At 38.2% G+C, this 17698-nt stretch overlaps 2 protein-coding genes across 3 annotated transcripts in view; both read right to left on the minus strand.

Moving 5' to 3' along the window:
- Positions 1–392: 392 nt before the first annotated feature.
- Positions 393–1710, minus strand: LOC134208280 (uncharacterized). The gene is made up of 4 exons (XM_062684304.1): positions 1583–1710; positions 1117–1467; positions 964–1057; positions 393–504 (listed from the first exon to the last, which is right to left on the minus strand). The coding sequence occupies exons 1-3, from the start codon at positions 1632–1634 to the stop codon at positions 1026–1028; spliced, it is 435 nt and encodes a 144-aa protein (XP_062540288.1). The 5' UTR covers positions 1635–1710; the 3' UTR covers positions 393–504; positions 964–1025.
- Positions 1711–8854: 7144 nt separating this feature from the next.
- The window catches only part of LOC134224042 (probable basic-leucine zipper transcription factor Q), a 48019-nt gene continuing 39175 nt past the window's right edge, over positions 8855–17698 (minus strand). The window contains exons 5-7 of one of the 2 annotated variants that reach the window (XM_062703289.1): positions 10443–10748; positions 9498–10376; positions 8855–9441 (exon numbers count right to left, since the gene is read on the minus strand). In XM_062703289.1, coding sequence (XP_062559273.1) covers positions 9205–9441; positions 9498–10376; positions 10443–10748 — 1422 coding nt within the window. In that variant the 3' untranslated portion in view covers positions 8855–9204. Of the gene's footprint in view, positions 9442–9497; positions 10377–10442; positions 10878–17698 lie in introns of both variants that reach the window. The other variant, XM_062703284.1, reaches the window with a different exon arrangement.

Below are 17698 nucleotides of genomic sequence, written 5' to 3' on the forward strand. Positions count from 1 at the left end.
ACATTATATGTACTATAACTTACCATTCGCAATTTAATCGAATTCATGCTTGAGCATTAAACACAACGGAATAATTGACTCGAAGCTTGTTGCGTTTTGCTGGTTTGGAAACATGAGCTCAAATTCCTGATGGATCTAAAAATCAACAAACAAACATTATTTGCAATATAAAGACGAACTATGTATATGTCTTATCGCGTCTTCATCCAATAAACTTGGAAATTCGGACAAAATTTCAGAACTTGATTTGTTAGAGGCTCTTATCGATTGCCTGTACCAGAAAGTTGTTGACAGTAACTGCATTACACGTGGATATAATTCTGGAGTGAACTATGTAGCGCATAGTTCCTCGCAAGTGTTAACTTCTTCATCAGATAACTTTAATTTCTGCTGACGAATCCGCTTAGCTGGGTTTGATTTTGATTTGTAGTTTCGGATCCAATTTTGAATAAATCCAGTGTGAGATCCTTTATCTTCGCCGTTACATTCCCAAAAGAATTCGGCCTGAAACGAATGAATAATAATGGTAGAATTAAATAAATGGAATAGCATTAATTCTTCTTACGACAAGTGAAGACGAAAAGGCTCTGAATAATTTTCTTATATAAAAATAAAACAATATTCTTAATTTACAACAAATCCCTTTAAAAACCTAACTCAGGGTCCATCCATAAATAACGCCACGATTAAATTTAATAAGTAAAGCAGGAGCTATTCCGTTCGTGGCATTTTTTGTATGAAATCTCGCCTAACTTTTCAAAATGACCTAAGTAACATTTTTTTCATGAATTAATTTGAGTAGTGCAATCAGAAGATTTCATATCGGTCTGTTGAAATTAATTCATGAAAAAAATGTTACTTAGGTCCTTTTGAAAAGTTAAGCAAGAAATCTCGCTAATCCTACAAGTTGGGGTAATTTATGAACATTCACTTATCTAGCATCACCATTAAAATAATACTCACTTCAACTGGTTTTCCCGGAGTATCGCATTTCAGACAATCGAAAGCTTCAACGATGGCCTTCGCTAACTATTGTTTCTCGTTAGGAGTGATCTTTCTAGGAATGAGAGAACCAATAGTGTTGTTTGAAGATTCTTAAGCAGAGCAAAAACTTACCTTCCAATTTTCTGTTTAAACTGTTGAATATTTTGGGACAAATTGTACGGCAAATTAGATTTTTCTCGTTTTTCTGAAGCGCTCGCCCTTCTGCAAGCTTCCCGTACAACAATTTCTTGGAGGATTCAAGGACACCCTTGATTCCTGGAGGACTTATTTGAATATCCTCATCCATTGTGTGTCGTTTCTTATTGGTTGAATCCTGCAGAGGTGTCGCCGAGCAACCTTCACTTCGCAATGCCTGCTGAGCTCTGTCTATCCGTAACCATGAGCCAAGTTTTAATCTGAGATCACGCATAACCATGTCCTGAGTCAGTAGAAGGAACGTTTCTACAGTGTTTATCTGTTGATCTTTTTATCATAGGAAATAAATAAAGATAAATTTATATGTTCTTGTCTGCACAAGGTGCTCTATTCCGGGTCGAAAATAAAAAGAACATTTTGAGGAGAAAAAGGTCTCACTTACCATTCAATTTCATGATTAGTTCGTCACCCAGGTCCTGCCGCACTGCACCCATTTCACCAAACAGTTTGGCATAACATTAAACGTAAAAATTAAATATCATTTGATTTTGTTTTCACCATCAGTAAAACGGAAAACTACAACAACAACAACAGTGGCATGCGCTTTGGAAAAGTCAAAAAAGATATCGCTAACGCTAAAACCAAGTTACTCATAGTCATGTTTAAAATTACTCATCGGAAGAATAGATTTTAGTATATTCAATGCATAAATTCAATTTAGATAATAAAATACTAAGAAAAAGTTTTTCCGTGAATTCATCTATTTCTGAGTGTAGTTTATATTATAGATAGCAGAATCTATAGATGAGCGAAAGCATGGCTGAGTCGATTTTTTTGCTCGTGCAAACGCGCATATGACGTCACAGTCCTTAACGTTTCCATCGAAATCGTGACGTTATGCTTATATAGTTTATATGTGGACGCAGTAGCGCCCGTGGCATTAAGTGTTTTTTTTTCAATCAAAATTTTCAACGTCTGTTGTCTGGTTGTCTAAGGTTGTCACTGGTTTTGTTTCCTGCATCTGATAGTAAAAAAGAATTAAAGTGTCAAATATTTTATTTTTTTTGTGAGAATTTCCTCGCGTGCTGCGTCTGGTTGGCTAGTCACCGGACAAACAAACAGGGCTATTATATTTATAAATAAAATAATAATATTAAGGACACCCCGAATAAAAAATACAGTAGAATATTGCGCTTTTTGCACTTTATAAGAGTTTTGTGAGATTTTTTTCTCACAGTCATCTTTTTCTCACACTCAATACACTCAAAAAAGTTTGATTTTCTGGCTCTGTGTATAATATTTGTGTGTGAGTGCTCAATCTGAAAACAAACAGACGTCAAATCAAGGCGGGAATCGATTTAGTGTACACGCTTACATGTGACTGCCAGAGTGTATGTAATTAAGAGTGGCGACACTGTCAGAATTGGAACAAATTTCATCTGTCATTGCCATACAAAATCGTGTTCCAAACGAGCAGGGACCTGTCAAATGCGGCACATGTCGCCACTCTTAATTACATACACTCTGGTGACTGCGATGTCTGAGAAGTAAGGTATGAATCTGCGAAAATAATTTGCAAATGCGACGAATCTTCTAACTTCGTCCGCGTTTTGTGGTTCTGGGAAATTCGATATTGTTGAATATTTAGACTTGTCAGGCTGAATTCTTTGGCTTGAGATGTGATGTCCCAAATATGTTACATCAGGACAGAAAAATTTGCATTTGCCTGGGTTTAGTTTGATATTGTATTTTCGAAGTGATTGAAAAACTGTTTCCAAATTTGATAAATGATTATTTATCGAGCATCCTATGACGATAATATCGTCAATGTAAAGAAAAGCGCATTCCGGAGGGAGACCGCTAAGTGCTATAGTCATCATCCTCTGGAAGCTATTTGATGATATATTGAGACCAAATGGTAACCTACAGAACTCATAATGACCAGATGTCGTCGAAAACGCTGTATACTGTTTTGAATCATCTGCCAATTCAATTTGATGGAATCCTGACGCTAAATCGAGCTGATCAAGTATTTCATCTATCCTTGGAAGTGGACATTTATCGGCAATTATTTTCTTGTTCAGTTGTCTAAAATCGACAAGTAAACGCCATTTTTTATCATTATTTGACTTCTTTGGGACCAAAAGAAGTGGAGAATTATTGTACGGTGATGTAGAATGTTGAATCATTCCATCATCCAATAATTTATTGACTTGTCTGTTTATTTCTTCTTTGTGTATCTCGGGATTCCTGTAGTTTTTTATGTAAACTGGACTGTAGTCATTGAGATTATTTTTTTGTTTATAAAAGTTATTATGGGTTAAAATATCTGTTTGTAATGCGAAGATGTCGTTATATTTTGCACATAATGTTAACAATTTTTCCTTCCACTTGGTAATTCTATGTATGTAGATATGGAGCCTAAAGTTTCAACAGAATTAGAATTGATCCCGGTAATGTTACATTTGTCATTCAGATTTACTAGCTCGGAGGACTTAATGTTCCTATATTTGATTAATGATATTTCTGCTCCCGAATCAATTAAAAATGTTCTACATTTTTCAGATGCTTCTAGATGTAGAGTTACAAAATTGCTATACGCTGTATGAACAGCAAATATATTACTTAAGATCTGGGCACTAGTTGTGTTAGAGCAACTTGGTTGGATTGGTGTTGATGTTGTTGGGGCTGAAATGGTTGACGAAACCCCAATGAAGTTTGTTGGTTTGTAAGCCTCATTTGTCCTGCAGGGTGCTGCTGATCTTGTAAATTTGATGTATTATAATACATTCTTGGTGTGTTATTATTAAAGTGACCTCTGTTATTTCCTCGCGTTGATTGTTGGTGGAAATTTCGTTGGTATCTGTGACCTCTGAAATTCCCACGGCCTCTAGAGTATGCTTGACCTCTGGAATATCCTTGGAAATTCATATGGCAATTGAAATTTCCTCGACTGTTTCCCCTAAACTGACTGATTGTGTACCTAGGGTACCTATTATTCCCTGAATTGTTTGTACGGACTTGTAAAATTTTGCATGACGCTGATGGTTCATTTTCTGTTACTTTCTCGATAGCAGACGACAAAGAAGTGAATTGTCCTGCTTTCAACAATATTTTAGTTTCTTCGTTCCGTATACCCGAAGAAAGGGCTTTTACTCCAGCTTTAACAGCCATTCTGGAAGCAGTGTCTACTGGAACGTGCTCATTAATGTAAGCTTGTTCGAGTTCTTACGTAAGTTTTTCAATTTCTTGGGTGTATTTGGTAACTTCACCACTTCGTTTTGTGGCATTCAATTTCGCCACAACAGTTTCCGGTCCGATAGTTCCTTTACATTTTTCATTTAATTTTTGAATAATTTCATCGACGGCTTGTGGATTATCTCCAACAGCCGATCTTGCTTTTCCCTCTAATCTCGATAGTATTGTGTTAAGAGCGGTTTGCTTATTACCATCTGTAATTAACGGTTTGCAGGCATTCAAAGCTGCTACTATACTTTCTAGTTTTTCCCCATTGCCATCATAAGTAGGGATAAGGGAGGTAATAATTTTAATAATTTCTATTACACTAGCCATTTTAGAACTTGAATTTTGAAATTGTCTTTTTAATCGAATGCAACATATTATTGACTGTACAATATTTTTAAGCGTTGGACCCCTTTTAGAATTATGTAATTTCAAATCTATCACGTGAAGTATTTCTAGCGATATGTTTCTACTTGTTTTAACATAATAATTAAATTTAGAAGGATTTATTTTAGTTTCGTATTTCAATAAAAATTCGGTAATAATTTTATATAGGTCGCGCACAATATTTTGTTTGGTTATAAGTGTTTTATGTAGGTATCGACGGTATGGATTTTTAGAAAAATTGGTTTTAATTTTTATCAGGCTTTCAATATGTTTATCTAATTCATTTTCGATTTCCATATATTAAGAGAACATTTAGTCGCTTGACTCATCAGATGAAGAAAAAACTGTTGCCATTGGGTTGTTTTAAAATCGCATCCTACGGCAGCTTCCGTCGTCTTCGTGGAGTGGATACAGTCGATGTGGCTGCTGCTCCTTCAGATTCCGCTTCATCAGACTCACTGTGTAATAACTTCGTTGAGATTGGCAAGTGATTTGGCCGAAAGTTTGTTAGCTCTTTTTCTCTCACGTTTCACTAGCAACATATACATTGTCAGGAGTAGTTGCACTGCCACTAAACCGATGATTATATTAAGTTTAACATCGTGGCTTAAGTGCAGTTCGGTATGCACTTCTTGATTATTTATAATTGTTAAATCATGATCACCATGATTATTCACTTTCGGTGATGATTTTTCGTTCCCCATTTTAACTGCACTTCCTCAATTATTTCACTTCTGCAGCACGAAATTCAGTATGCCATATCGAATATTTGTCCACCTAGTCCCTTTTCTTGGGCTTCCACGTGTGTCATTATGCCCTGACTGTTTGTCACTAATAATCTTCCTGTTATCGTGGGCATGAAATTTAGCACATATGTATGTAATTCTCTGTTTCTCACTGTTGATGCTGTGACAAGTGGTTCGAATTTGTTTGCTTCTTTTGATGGCTTCACCGTAACATTTAGTTTGTTACGATTCACTTTTCGCACTAAACGTTCTTTTTCTAGTAGGTCGATTAACCTAGTTATATTGCGTTTTGCTTGAAAACTGATTGTTCGCTTGTTAGCGATCGCTTCGTCTAAATCCAATCAAGATTTTTTTATGTACAGGTTATTCGACTTGACAATATCCCCAACTCAGCCATCTTGGATTTTTGTATGGAATTTATGCTAGTTTGTTTACGTTTTGCACACTAATCACTGCGCGAGTTCACTTCACCGTTGACGATTTAAAAAAACGCGTAACTTGACTTTACCTGAACGGTTCGCCATGTTGCAGGTTTGTTCCGCGAGCCATGTAATAATCATGGAGAAGGACTTTTCTTTTAGTTTAGTATCCCTACTATGGTGAGCTATGAAAATAGTCACCAGTAGGGACTGAAGAGACACAGTTAGTTGCTGGTCGATAATTGAATTCATGTATTCTCGATCACGTCTTAAATAGCTTACACAATCTACATGCTGTATTTGGTAGAAAAGAGACAACTGGAGTGACACTTGTAAAAAGTGCTCATCTTACAATTTTGGTGGCCGGTGGTCTTACCCGTAATGTGTTGGGCTAGACCCTACGTTAGAACGAAAGAGGTAAGAAAGAGAATTCTATAACTGTGGCTCGGGCGCCGCTTATGGTTGCAATTTCATAGCTTGCATTTTGGAGTGCATTGATCGAAATAAGTAATTTGAGTATATGATTTATTGGGTCGTATGGATAAAAAGTAGTAAAACTCAGCGCTTGAAGTATCTACTCAAAAATAAAGTCCACAGAGAAAACTACATGTTTGATATGAATAAAAACATTTTCGAACTTATGGCATATGCTACATTCGAACTTAGGGTGAAATCAGGAGTGATTCAGTTTCATTCTAAATTTTCGACCACTATTCTAGTTTGAATCTGGAGCAAAATAGAACAAACTTGCTGGTTTCCCCAGCAGTGTTCTATTCATGTTTTTCAAATTTTCAATTAATTGAAATCATTATGTTACCGCCAAGAAAGGCGCCGGAATTGCAAAGTGGATTGATCCGTAGATAAAATGACGCATCCATACACCAAAACAATTGAAAAATATTTGAATCTCGTGATTCAATCGTGGTTCAAATCTGCAGAAAATAGAACGAAGCGTTATATCAGTTTTTTTTTGACATTTGACTGGTATAAAAAATGAATCTAGTACAGCTGCTGGGAAAATTAATGTTTCAGATTCATATTCAAACTGACAGCCTCGAACGATTTGAATCACTGCTGATTTTACTCTTAGCCTTTACTACAGTTTACTACCATTTACTACACGGAGAAACGTCAAAACAAAATAGACCCCATTAGAGTCCTATAAGAAGAGTAACGTCATGTGCCACGTTTGACAGATCTCCTGATCGTTTGGAACGCGCATTTGTATGGAACTGACAGACGATTCTGTTCCAATTCTGACACTTGACGACACTGTTATTATAGTCACTGTAGACCCCATGATGACGATGATGATTTCATATTTTTTTGCGGCTATTGTCGATGCAGATAAAATCAAGAACATGTATGAACTTGTCTCAACTACGTCGCTCGACTGAAACGTCGCTGGTCGCTGGCGACCCTTGACAATAAGTGCTCCAGCGACGCAAGCAAATTCAATGCGTCGCTGCAGAACCAAACTGAAAAGCGCTCGCTGGTTGAGCGACGCGACGTTCCAGCAACGTTCTAGCGATGACTCGCATAGACAATAATCAACAAAAGACATGTCTGTTTTGTTTGTTTTCCCTAAATTGGACTTCTATTTTCAAGAACAAAGCCGATTCGCTTCGATTCTGATGAATAATCTGCATTTGGAACATGAGTAGCAACGTCTTGAGCAGACTACAAGAAATCAGTAGTAAACTCTTGTTTTATTCATACCGAATCAGTTGTTTGTAGTATGTTCGAAATATGTAGTGTAGTAAAGTCTCTTTTATTCATACGAACATGTTCCACAAGTGACGTTTACTACTGAAAATGTAGTAAAGTTGAACTTACTACTTTTTATTCATACGACCCATTGACTTGAAGCATGTTACGTATCAGTGGTTCTCAAGTACCATGACAAAAGGTCAAAACCGTTTGTATTAGTGTGGGTTTATAGTTACGAGGAATGTTATATGCAAAGGTTTGGACATGATTGCGCACGGTTTCAGATAGCACAGGAAATGGCCTGCTTATGATTCAGAATTATGCGGGTGAGGTTTGGTCAAGATCTTGCATTGGTCTATGCAAGACCAGCAGTCAACATCGCAGTGCTGGATGTTGGAACCTGTAGGAGTAAAGAGCTCCGCACATAGGATACGTTTGCGTTGCGTTTGACATATTTCCCATTAGAAAACTGTAAAACGCAACGCAAACGTAGCCTATGTGCAAGGCTCTTAAGTCGAGTCGACCGGAAGCCTACGTATTGAGCGTATTGAGGGGGGATGTAGTGTCCTAGGCACGAGTGCACAGCTCTATGAACCGTGAACGATCGGATCACCCCATAATGGGGATCAATAATATGTGCAATTGCACAAGAAACATGTAAATCAAATGGGGGACCATAATACGTATATAAACGAAATCGGCAGTGCGTATTATGGTACAGTGTTGGTAAAAACTCCCAAAGTCGTCATTCCCCCTATTTAAAATTTTTTGGAGCGAAATCATTTTTCGGCGAATAAGCGAAACGATGCAATTCTGCGTGATGCTCTCCATGCAGGATCGCAAGCGAGTCAGCTCGTACATGAGGCTTCGTTGGGTGAGGTTTGAGCATGATTCTACCAACACTGATTATGGACCCGGAGATGGCCATAATATGCATACAAGCTACATATATCATTTTAAAATGCTTGCTTTATTAGTTGAAATGATTGTTTTGACGAGAACGAAGCACGTTGCTGATACCTGCTGCTTGACATCTGGTGCAGCAGAACTACAATTTGTTAAAAGACTAGCGGAGCGACTGAAGTAAATTTTAGTCGTTATGGGGTCCGTTACTAGCACTCACTCCCTATATACCCATGGTTTATTACTTTTGTTCAAAAACCCACCCTTGGACGTTTCGGACCTCAGCATAGTGCATATAAGCGAGATGTATTTTTCTTTCATTTGTGGGAAAATAAAAGGAATTTTATTAAAATAAATAAATTAAGTTTCGTGGAACTATTGTTCGCCACTAAAATTAGCTAATAAATAACGTTTCAATAGACATTCACTAGGTTCCTATACTGTAGAATCGTTACAAACGAATCGATTGGCTTTGTATTGCATTAGAATTTCCGAAGTCAACCTTCCAAAACACGCACGCCAACTTGTTTGTCACACGCTTCCTCCTCGACACACGAAAACTGGTCTGAAAACTGACCATCGGTTTACAAAATTTGAGCATGATTATCACTTTAGCACATTGAGTATTTCGGTCTTCAACATCTACGTCAAAGTTTTCAATCTAATCGATGATTACTGTACTGCGGCTGGTAGAAATCGCTGTCGTATTCGATATGTTCAGTGTCTATCTCACTGTCGACTCGGCCATCTCCTGTTGAATCTTCCTGGCGTTCTGACGATGGTGTATTTTCGTCCTCTTTTCTGGCACTCGGTTCCGTGTTAAACAAATTGGCTCCATCTTCGTCGTCGGCATACTCGTAGTTCAGCTCGTCCATTCGCTTCTGCGCTTTAACCTAAAATGAGAAATTCTAATGTATCATATGCGATGTACACCCAAGTTTGAACTTACGCTGTTTGGATACTCGTTTTCCGCATCGGGGACAAATATCCGGAGTGGTGCCGTCGTTGTTTTTGGATCTTCCGTTGCTCGTTTGGTGGTCTGCGCTTCGTTTGTAGCGCCAAGAGCGTTGGCGACGGCCTGCTGATGTTCCTGATAGGCTAGCAGATAGTCCGACGACTGGGTTGGAACGGTCTGCTGCTGTTGCTGGTAAAGATCTTGCTGTGCTTGAGCAAGAATTTTATCGTTTTCGGCCTGTCTTTCGGATAGATCGTAATAGGTTGGCTGTGGTTGAGGAAGCGTTGTTTGATACTGATGCTGTTGAAAACCAGCTTGTGGGTGTTGTTGTTGTTGTTGTTGTTGTTGTTCTTGCTCAACATTGTAATGATAGTAATCGTTTGAGGAGAGCTGATTGTGTAGATTTATGGTTCCGTAGTTCAGGAGGTTAGAGATTTCGCCTTCCGTAAGTTGGTGCCGTGAAGTTTTGTCGTGTTGCTCGATAAGCTGTTGTTGGAGTTCTTGTTCAAGCTGACTCTGCTGTGGAATCTGCTGTTGGTGGAGTGTAAGTTGTTCGTGGCCGACAAGTTGAGCATACGTCGGTACATCGTTGGAGTGTTGCGATTGAAGGTCATTCAGTTGTATCTGGGTGACAGCACTTTGTAGTTCCTGGAGTTGATCTTGTGTCGCGGCAAGTATTTGGCCTGTGCTTGCAGCAGGTTCTCCGTGCTTGAACGAATACGGGTTGAATACAATATTTCCTGGATCCGGTTGAGGGGCCTGGACAGCTCCCAAAAAGCTTGACTCTGGTTTGAAAAGGTTCGTTTGCAGCTGCTGTTGGTGGTTGTTGAAAAGGTTATTGGACTGGGTCACGAGATAGGTTGGGTTGTAGAGCTGGAATTAATGTGGGGATATTGGTTAGTTTGAATCGAGGGATATTTCAACGGAAGGTCCACTAACCGATACTGGCATTCCCTGCAGCATTGATGTCTGTTGGAGAATGTGCTGTTGAAGTTGGGGCTGGGTGGCCAAGGGAATGGCGTAGCCCGGTTGTGGGGCAGCTGCGTTGACAAGTTCGTAGTACGGTTTTTGTATCAGTGGGGCAGTGTTAGGCTGAGGGAGATACTGGGTTTGGGCTTGAGTTTGCGCCTGAATAAGCAGGTCATTGGGAAGGTATTTTCCATTGCTGGGTTCGCTGAGTGGGTCCGAAGTGGGTGTTACTGTCTTGCTCGGCAGTGACGGATCAGGATCTGGAGCGAAGTAGGTCTTTTGACCAGAAAATGGATTTCTCAGCGTTATGTCATTGGTGTGATCTTCAGTGACCTGATATTGGTGGGCCGGAACAGGCGGATACGGTGTGTGATGATGATGAAGGAATGGTGCAATTGGTTGTGGCTGAACGAATTCGATAAAATAGAAAGACATACAGAGAAAGGTGTTTAGCGATTTCAATTATTTTTATTCAATGCATTCATCTTTCACTTTCTTTCTGTGGTCATAAACATTGTTATATACCGGTATGGTGATTTATGATAGGGCCTGTAGATATGATTTCGCGCTACGTTGAACAAATTAATGATACAGTGGCATACATAAGCATGATTTAAGCATGGCTTAGATTATGGCTCAAATAAGTTTTGCATATTATTGCGCATAAATAATTTCCACTTTATGCTACGTTTTGACAGGGCAAGTGAATTGAACAACTCAGTTGAATTCAATTGACTTGCCAAAAGTTGAACATGTTCAACTTTCTTTTCGTTCAAGTGAATTGAATTAAGGTGTTTACACGTTCAGTTCACGTTCGATTCAAGCGACTTGCTCAATTCACTTGCCTTGTCTAAACGTAGCATTAGGCTTCCGCGCCGAGCACTTATTCGGCGACAAGGGAAGAGTTATCAAGTTGGTAACTCTGATTTTTGTGAGTGCACCGATGTCGAGAAATAAAGCTTTTAGCTGATTTTTATCGTCAAATGCAAGTTTTGAAATTATTTTTTATGTATGACTGAATAACATGTACAGATGGTATATCGGAGAAGCGGTCGCTGAAAACAAATGTCAATGTTTTCAACGACGAAACGAATTTTTTCAATGCAAAAAGCAATAACGTCGTGTATTTGAGTGTTTTATGTATTAATGTATTGTGGAGAGGAGATGCAGTTACAGGTGTGCACGACACGCCACGCCGCCGCCGCTGACAGTTTTTGGCATTCTGCCGCCGACGACATTTTTGCATCGGCGCATCACGCCGATTCAAATTGAAGAAGTCCGCAGAATTTTTCGAGGAAATGCCGACGATTCAATGAAATTTCCGTAGATTTTTCCGATTGATCCCTAGAACAACACGACAGAATTTTGCGTGGAAATATCTAATGATATCCTTTATATGGTGCTTATCAGAGTCTATTATATATAGAGTAACGTAAAGAGTGAAACCAAATCTACCTGTTGAACTGTCAAACCGTCTACCTATCGAGCAAAGTAAACAAATGCTTGTTGGTAAGGCGGAAATATTGTTATCGCCTAATGATTATTATGGCGAATTAAAACGCATAAATTGAAATGTATTAGATTTGTTCTAGAAACAGCTTCAAAAAACTTCAATACACCCCCAAATAAAGTAGCAACAAGAAACTCACGAGTTTGCACTCTGTGGGTGACTTGGTTATCGAATTAAAAAGCTTTAGCAGTGAACACTCCTGTGAAGTCACTAAGGGTTGAACAAAAATGAAAGTTGCCAAGATAATAACAAGAGCATCATTCATAATAATTGTAAGAAGATCCTCTTTGCGCAACTCTATATTATAGACTCTGGTGCTTATATGACTTATATTAAATGAAGCCCATCAAGTCTAAAATTATTTTATCGAAAATGTCATTTGGTCGAACAGTTCAGTTTGGCCAAAAAAAAAACAGTTGGTCGAATAGCTCAATTAGCCGAAAGGGTCATTTGGCCGAGATGGGCGTTCGGCTGAATTGGTCTTTTTGCCAGAAAAAAAACCGTTCAGCTTTAGGTCATTTGTCAGAAAACGCCGTTTGACTGAAATGTTTGTTTTGCAGAAAGCACATTTTCGAGTCAAAATTACTCTTTCTGCTTAACGACCATTTCTACCAAACGACATTTTCAGCTAAATGATTTATAGTTGGTCAAATGACTTTTTCGGTCAAACGACCATTTCAACTAAATGACATTTTCAGTCAAATAAACTGTTAGGACAAACAACTTTTTCGGTCAAATGATCAATTTGGCCGAATGAGCCTTTCCGCTGTTTGTCGCTTTACGCTAATTGTCATTTTTGGTCAAACTATTTTCGACCTAATACCGTTTCGGACAAACGGGTAATTCGACCTAATGGAATTTGGCTAGATGGCTTTTGGACTAACCTGTTTTTCGAATTTGGACGAATAAACCATTAGAAAATTTAGAAACCATTATTTAGCTGAAATGGACATACGGCCGAAAAAGTCTTTTGGCCAAAATGGTTGTTTGGTAGAAAGGCCTTATTTGGTCAAATGGGTGGACATTTTTGACCATATTACTCGTTCAGTAATCAACATTTGGCCGTTGAACCAAATGACATTTTCGAGCAAATGGCCCTTTCTGTCAAACAACTATCCCGTCCGAACGACCATTTCAGCCAAACGACGTGTTATGGAGGGGTGCTTTTTTGGCCATATTACCAATTCGACCGTATGTCCCTTTGGTCAAATGAAAATTTGGGCCAAAATGTTTTCCGTTGTATAATCGTTTTGCCCAAACGTTTATTGTATTTAGGGTCTTTCTCAATTGGACAATTAAACTGAAATTAAACTTAAAAGTGACATTTCAATAATTAACGAATAGCCCTGCTCGCAGAGCAAGATTTCTTTTGACAGCTATCGAATCATAGCACCAGCTGGTAGCACCAGCCATTCTTATAACGGGGTGATTTTGAAATGTTCGAACTGTCACTTTTAAGTTTTATTCTTTCAAATGAGACAGACCCTTAATACAATTCGGCTAGATGGTTTTCGATTTAACGTATTATTCGGCCAAATGGCTTTCGCCAAATGATTTTCGACCCTTCCTCTTGAGGTTGACCGATTTGCAAGATATTTTCTCTAATGATTGTTTGTACAAAAAGTGGCTGAATTTGACGGGTAGAGGTGAATAATTATTGAAATTCTGTTTTGTATCAGCTGTTGAGGACAGCAAAATAATCGGACGAAAAATTGATCTAGAGTGCGGTGCTGCAAATAGTTTAATAACCATGTGACATTCGCAACATAAAGGCCACATTAAAGCCCGATGTCCACGTAGCGTCTTTTCAACGCTGCGTGCACACGGCGTTAAAAGGACGCAGATATGCATCGGGAAAAAGCGGTAACGCAGCGTCACCGCATCGATGCACACCTGCGTTTTTTCAACGCCACGTGCACGCAGCGTTGAAAAAACGCTGCGTGGGCATCGGCCCTAAGGCTACCTTACACCTCGGAAAAAATTTCCGCCGGATTTTGGTCCCCGTGCATTTTAAATGGGGCCGGGTTTTTGATTTTCCGTGCTCAAATCCCGAAAACATCGCATATGCAAAAATACATGGGGAAAAAATCCGCTAACCAAATTCCCGAGGTGTGAGGCTACCTTTACACCTCGGGAAAATTTTCCGTCGGATTTTGGTCCCCGTGCATTTTAAATGGGGCCGGGATTTTGATTTTCCGTGCCCAAATCCCGAAAACATCGCATATGCAAAAATACATGGAGAAAAAATCCGCGGACCAAATTCTCAAGGTGTAAAGGTAGCCTCACACCTCGGGAATTTGGTTCGCGGATTTTTTCCTCATGCATTTTTGCATATGCGATGTTTTCGGAATTTGGACACGGAAAATCAAAATCCCGGCCCCATTTAAAATACACGGGGCTCAAAATCCGCTGGAAAATTTTCCCGAGGTGTGAGGCAGCCTTAAAGGTAGCCTCACACCTTGGGAATTTGGTCCGCGGATTTTTTCCCCATGTATTTTTGCATATGCGATGTTTTCGGAATTTGGGCACGGAAAATAAAAATCCCGGCCCCCTTTAAAATACACGGGGGCAAAAATCCGGCGGAAAATTTTCCCGAGGTGTAAAGGTAGCCTCACACCTCGGGAATTTGGTCCACGGATTTTTTCCCCATGCATTTTTGCATATGCGATGTTTTTGGAATTCGGACACGGAAAATCAAAATCCCGCCCCCATTTAAAATGCACGGGGTTCAAAATCCGGCGGAAAATTTTCCCGAGGTGTAAGGTAGCCTTAAGGCAGCCTTTAAGGCCTTACACCCACCCAGCTTAAGGTAGCCTCACACCTCGGGAATTTGGTCGGCGGAATTTTTTCCCATGCATTTTTGCATATGCGATGTTTTCGGGATTTTGGCACGGAAAATCAAAATCCCAAAATGCACGGGGACCAAAATCCGGCGGGAAATTTTCCCGAGGTGTAAGGTAGCCTTAAACCCGGGCAAAGCTGGTTATTTTTCGCTATTTTTAATAATTTTCCATTGAATTTCCGATGATTTTTTTATGAACAATACAAAAAAAAAACCCTGTGGGAAATTCCTTCAAAAATCGGATTTTTTCGTTGAAATATCGAACGGTTTCCCGTAAAACTAAAAATAAAATCATGTGAAAGTTTTGAACCATTTCGATTAAAATTTTGTGAAATTCACCGTAGAAATTCCGAAAAAAATTCCATAGAAAATTTAAAAAATCCTATTCAAATTCCAATGAATTTCCTATAAAAATTTCGAACAATTTGCCTTTGAAATCCAATTTTTTGTTGATGTCCACATTGAACAATCTTCCGTAGAAAATCTGAATAATTTTCTGTGTAAATTTCGACGAATACTTTCAGAAACTTCCATGGATTTTCTGAACATTATCGTGTAGAAATTTGAAACAGTTTTCTTGGAAATTCCTAAGTGCTTCCTTGTAAATTCGGAAAAATTATATTTTCTATTTCTATTAATTTAATACAACATAATTACATAAATAACCGCCTCATGGTTTCCAGAGTATACCCAAGTAACCACCAAGCATTAATTATTGCATGTAATCAATCACAGATCAGCATATTAAATGCTAATTGCATTAGATCAGTTTTAACGATGTAAAGATGCATTTATTCATCATTTGTCAACCAACGATACAATAGTTTAGCATCACGAATACAGTGATGCATTACTTACATTATCAATTCAGTGCAAAACCGAGTTATAGCCGCTAACAAAGTTGGATTTTTCTCACAATCTAATCGTTAAACCTAACTTCGGAAGTGGTGCGCTGTTTTCATTTGGTGATGTGCTATACAGCGCGCCACTTCCGAAATTAGGTTTAACGTATGGATTGTGAGAAAAATCCAATTTCGATAGCGGCTATAATTCGGTTTTCTACTGAATTTATAATATTTTATTTCAACATGTCAAAGTAATGAAGCATTACAGTAGCCGTTCGATAACTGCAAAATGTTTCTTTTCAGTTAACGAATGCCGTTCGATAACTGCAACGCATTCTATACGTCAAACGGTTGTCAATCGACGTCAGATGCAATAAAAGTGCATCTAAATGTGTAGCGCAATGCAGCTGTCATTGAGTTTGACATCTGTTTGAAGTTTAGCAGTCCGATAACTGCAAAACTGTTGCAACTATCGAATTGCAGTTAAAAAGAATTGCAGTTAAATGACTTGCAGTTATCGAACGCCTTTTTCCATTTTAAGTCAACTTTAATGGCTGTATTATTTGCAAGCATATTGTCGGCGTAGCACCAAGTTAGAATTCGGAAGTCGGGACTTCCAAACCGAACTTTCTTCCGAAGTTTTATTTGTCAAACTAATTGATGCGTTGTTTAGTGCATCTTTAGGCGAAACCAGCGCACTACTTCTGAAGTTGGGAAAGTTGCCTGTATCTGGAGAAAAATCCAACTTCGGTATAAAAAGTGGTATAAATTTATTCCGGATACACAATATATAGCTCCATGGTTACTTGGGTATGCTCTTATGTACACCGGTACACTTAACTACTATATGCACTACTAATTCAAAACGCATCCAATTTTTCTCTTAAAGGAAATAAGATATCGTTCATTCCTGCAATTTCTGGGTGAATCGTTCCAAAGTTTTGCAGCAGAGGCATTCCACGGGGGCATGTCAGTCGATCCTGAGCGACCATTTCGAAAATATTTGAAACTCTGCACAGTTTTTCAATTTCATCTAAATCGTCATTTTTTGATATCAAATCTTCATATTGAGTCACGACTAACTTTTCAAAAGGGTGTATGTGAAAATGGTTCAAAAATATTTAAAAAGCTGCACAGCAAAAACGGAATGTTCGATTGTTATGATTTTTTCAGCAAAGTTAGACAACTAAATGGTGATTCTTAAAAAAATGTGCACAGTAAAAAAAAAATTTTTTTTGCCTTTAAAAATATCATTTTTGTCACAAAAACTCAAATATCTCAAAATCCTATCTTTTTTCGAACGTAATTTTTTTAGGGAAAACGGTCCATTATATTAGCTATCTACCATAAAAATTTGGTGATGGTAAACTAATAAACAAAAAAGTTATGACATTTCAAACATTTCACAATTTTCGCATTTAGTAAAAAAAATTTTTCTGTGTAAGTTATTTCGAGAATTGCAGTTTGATGCAGATTTTATTGTTAAGGGACGTGATTTAAACAAGTTGTTTTCATGATATTTTGATTTAATTATTCATAGCATCTATAAGAAACTTAGACACGATCCAGTGTTGTGATCAAAAGTATTGATAGTGTCATAATTTTCATTGCACGTGACTGGCGAAAAATTATTTTAATAGTGTTGAAACCTGTTGATAATAACGTTGATAGAAACATATCAGAAATGTTATTTTTAAGACAAAAGCTGCAAAATCAAAGATTTATATACACGTGTACGTCTATAGTTTACCTGCAAAAAATATACCTCTTAGAGAATAGACTTTATGATCGGGAGGAAACGGGTATCTTCAACAACAACAAATGCATGATAGGTACATACCATGACAATGCTCACGAAAAAGCAAAAAATTACTACTACTAAGGTTGTTAAAGATCTTATAGTAATTTTTTTCTTCAGTCAAGCAAATGACACCAAACTAGTCAGTAAAAACTTAAAAGTGATTTTGTTTATTGAAATATTACGAACAACATGAGTAGCCGCTTTCTCAACTGTTGTAGGCCGTTTGAT

This window comes from Armigeres subalbatus, chromosome 1, assembly GCF_024139115.2.
Source record: "Armigeres subalbatus isolate Guangzhou_Male chromosome 1, GZ_Asu_2, whole genome shotgun sequence".
Classification (NCBI taxonomy): domain Eukaryota; kingdom Metazoa; phylum Arthropoda; class Insecta; order Diptera; family Culicidae; genus Armigeres; species Armigeres subalbatus.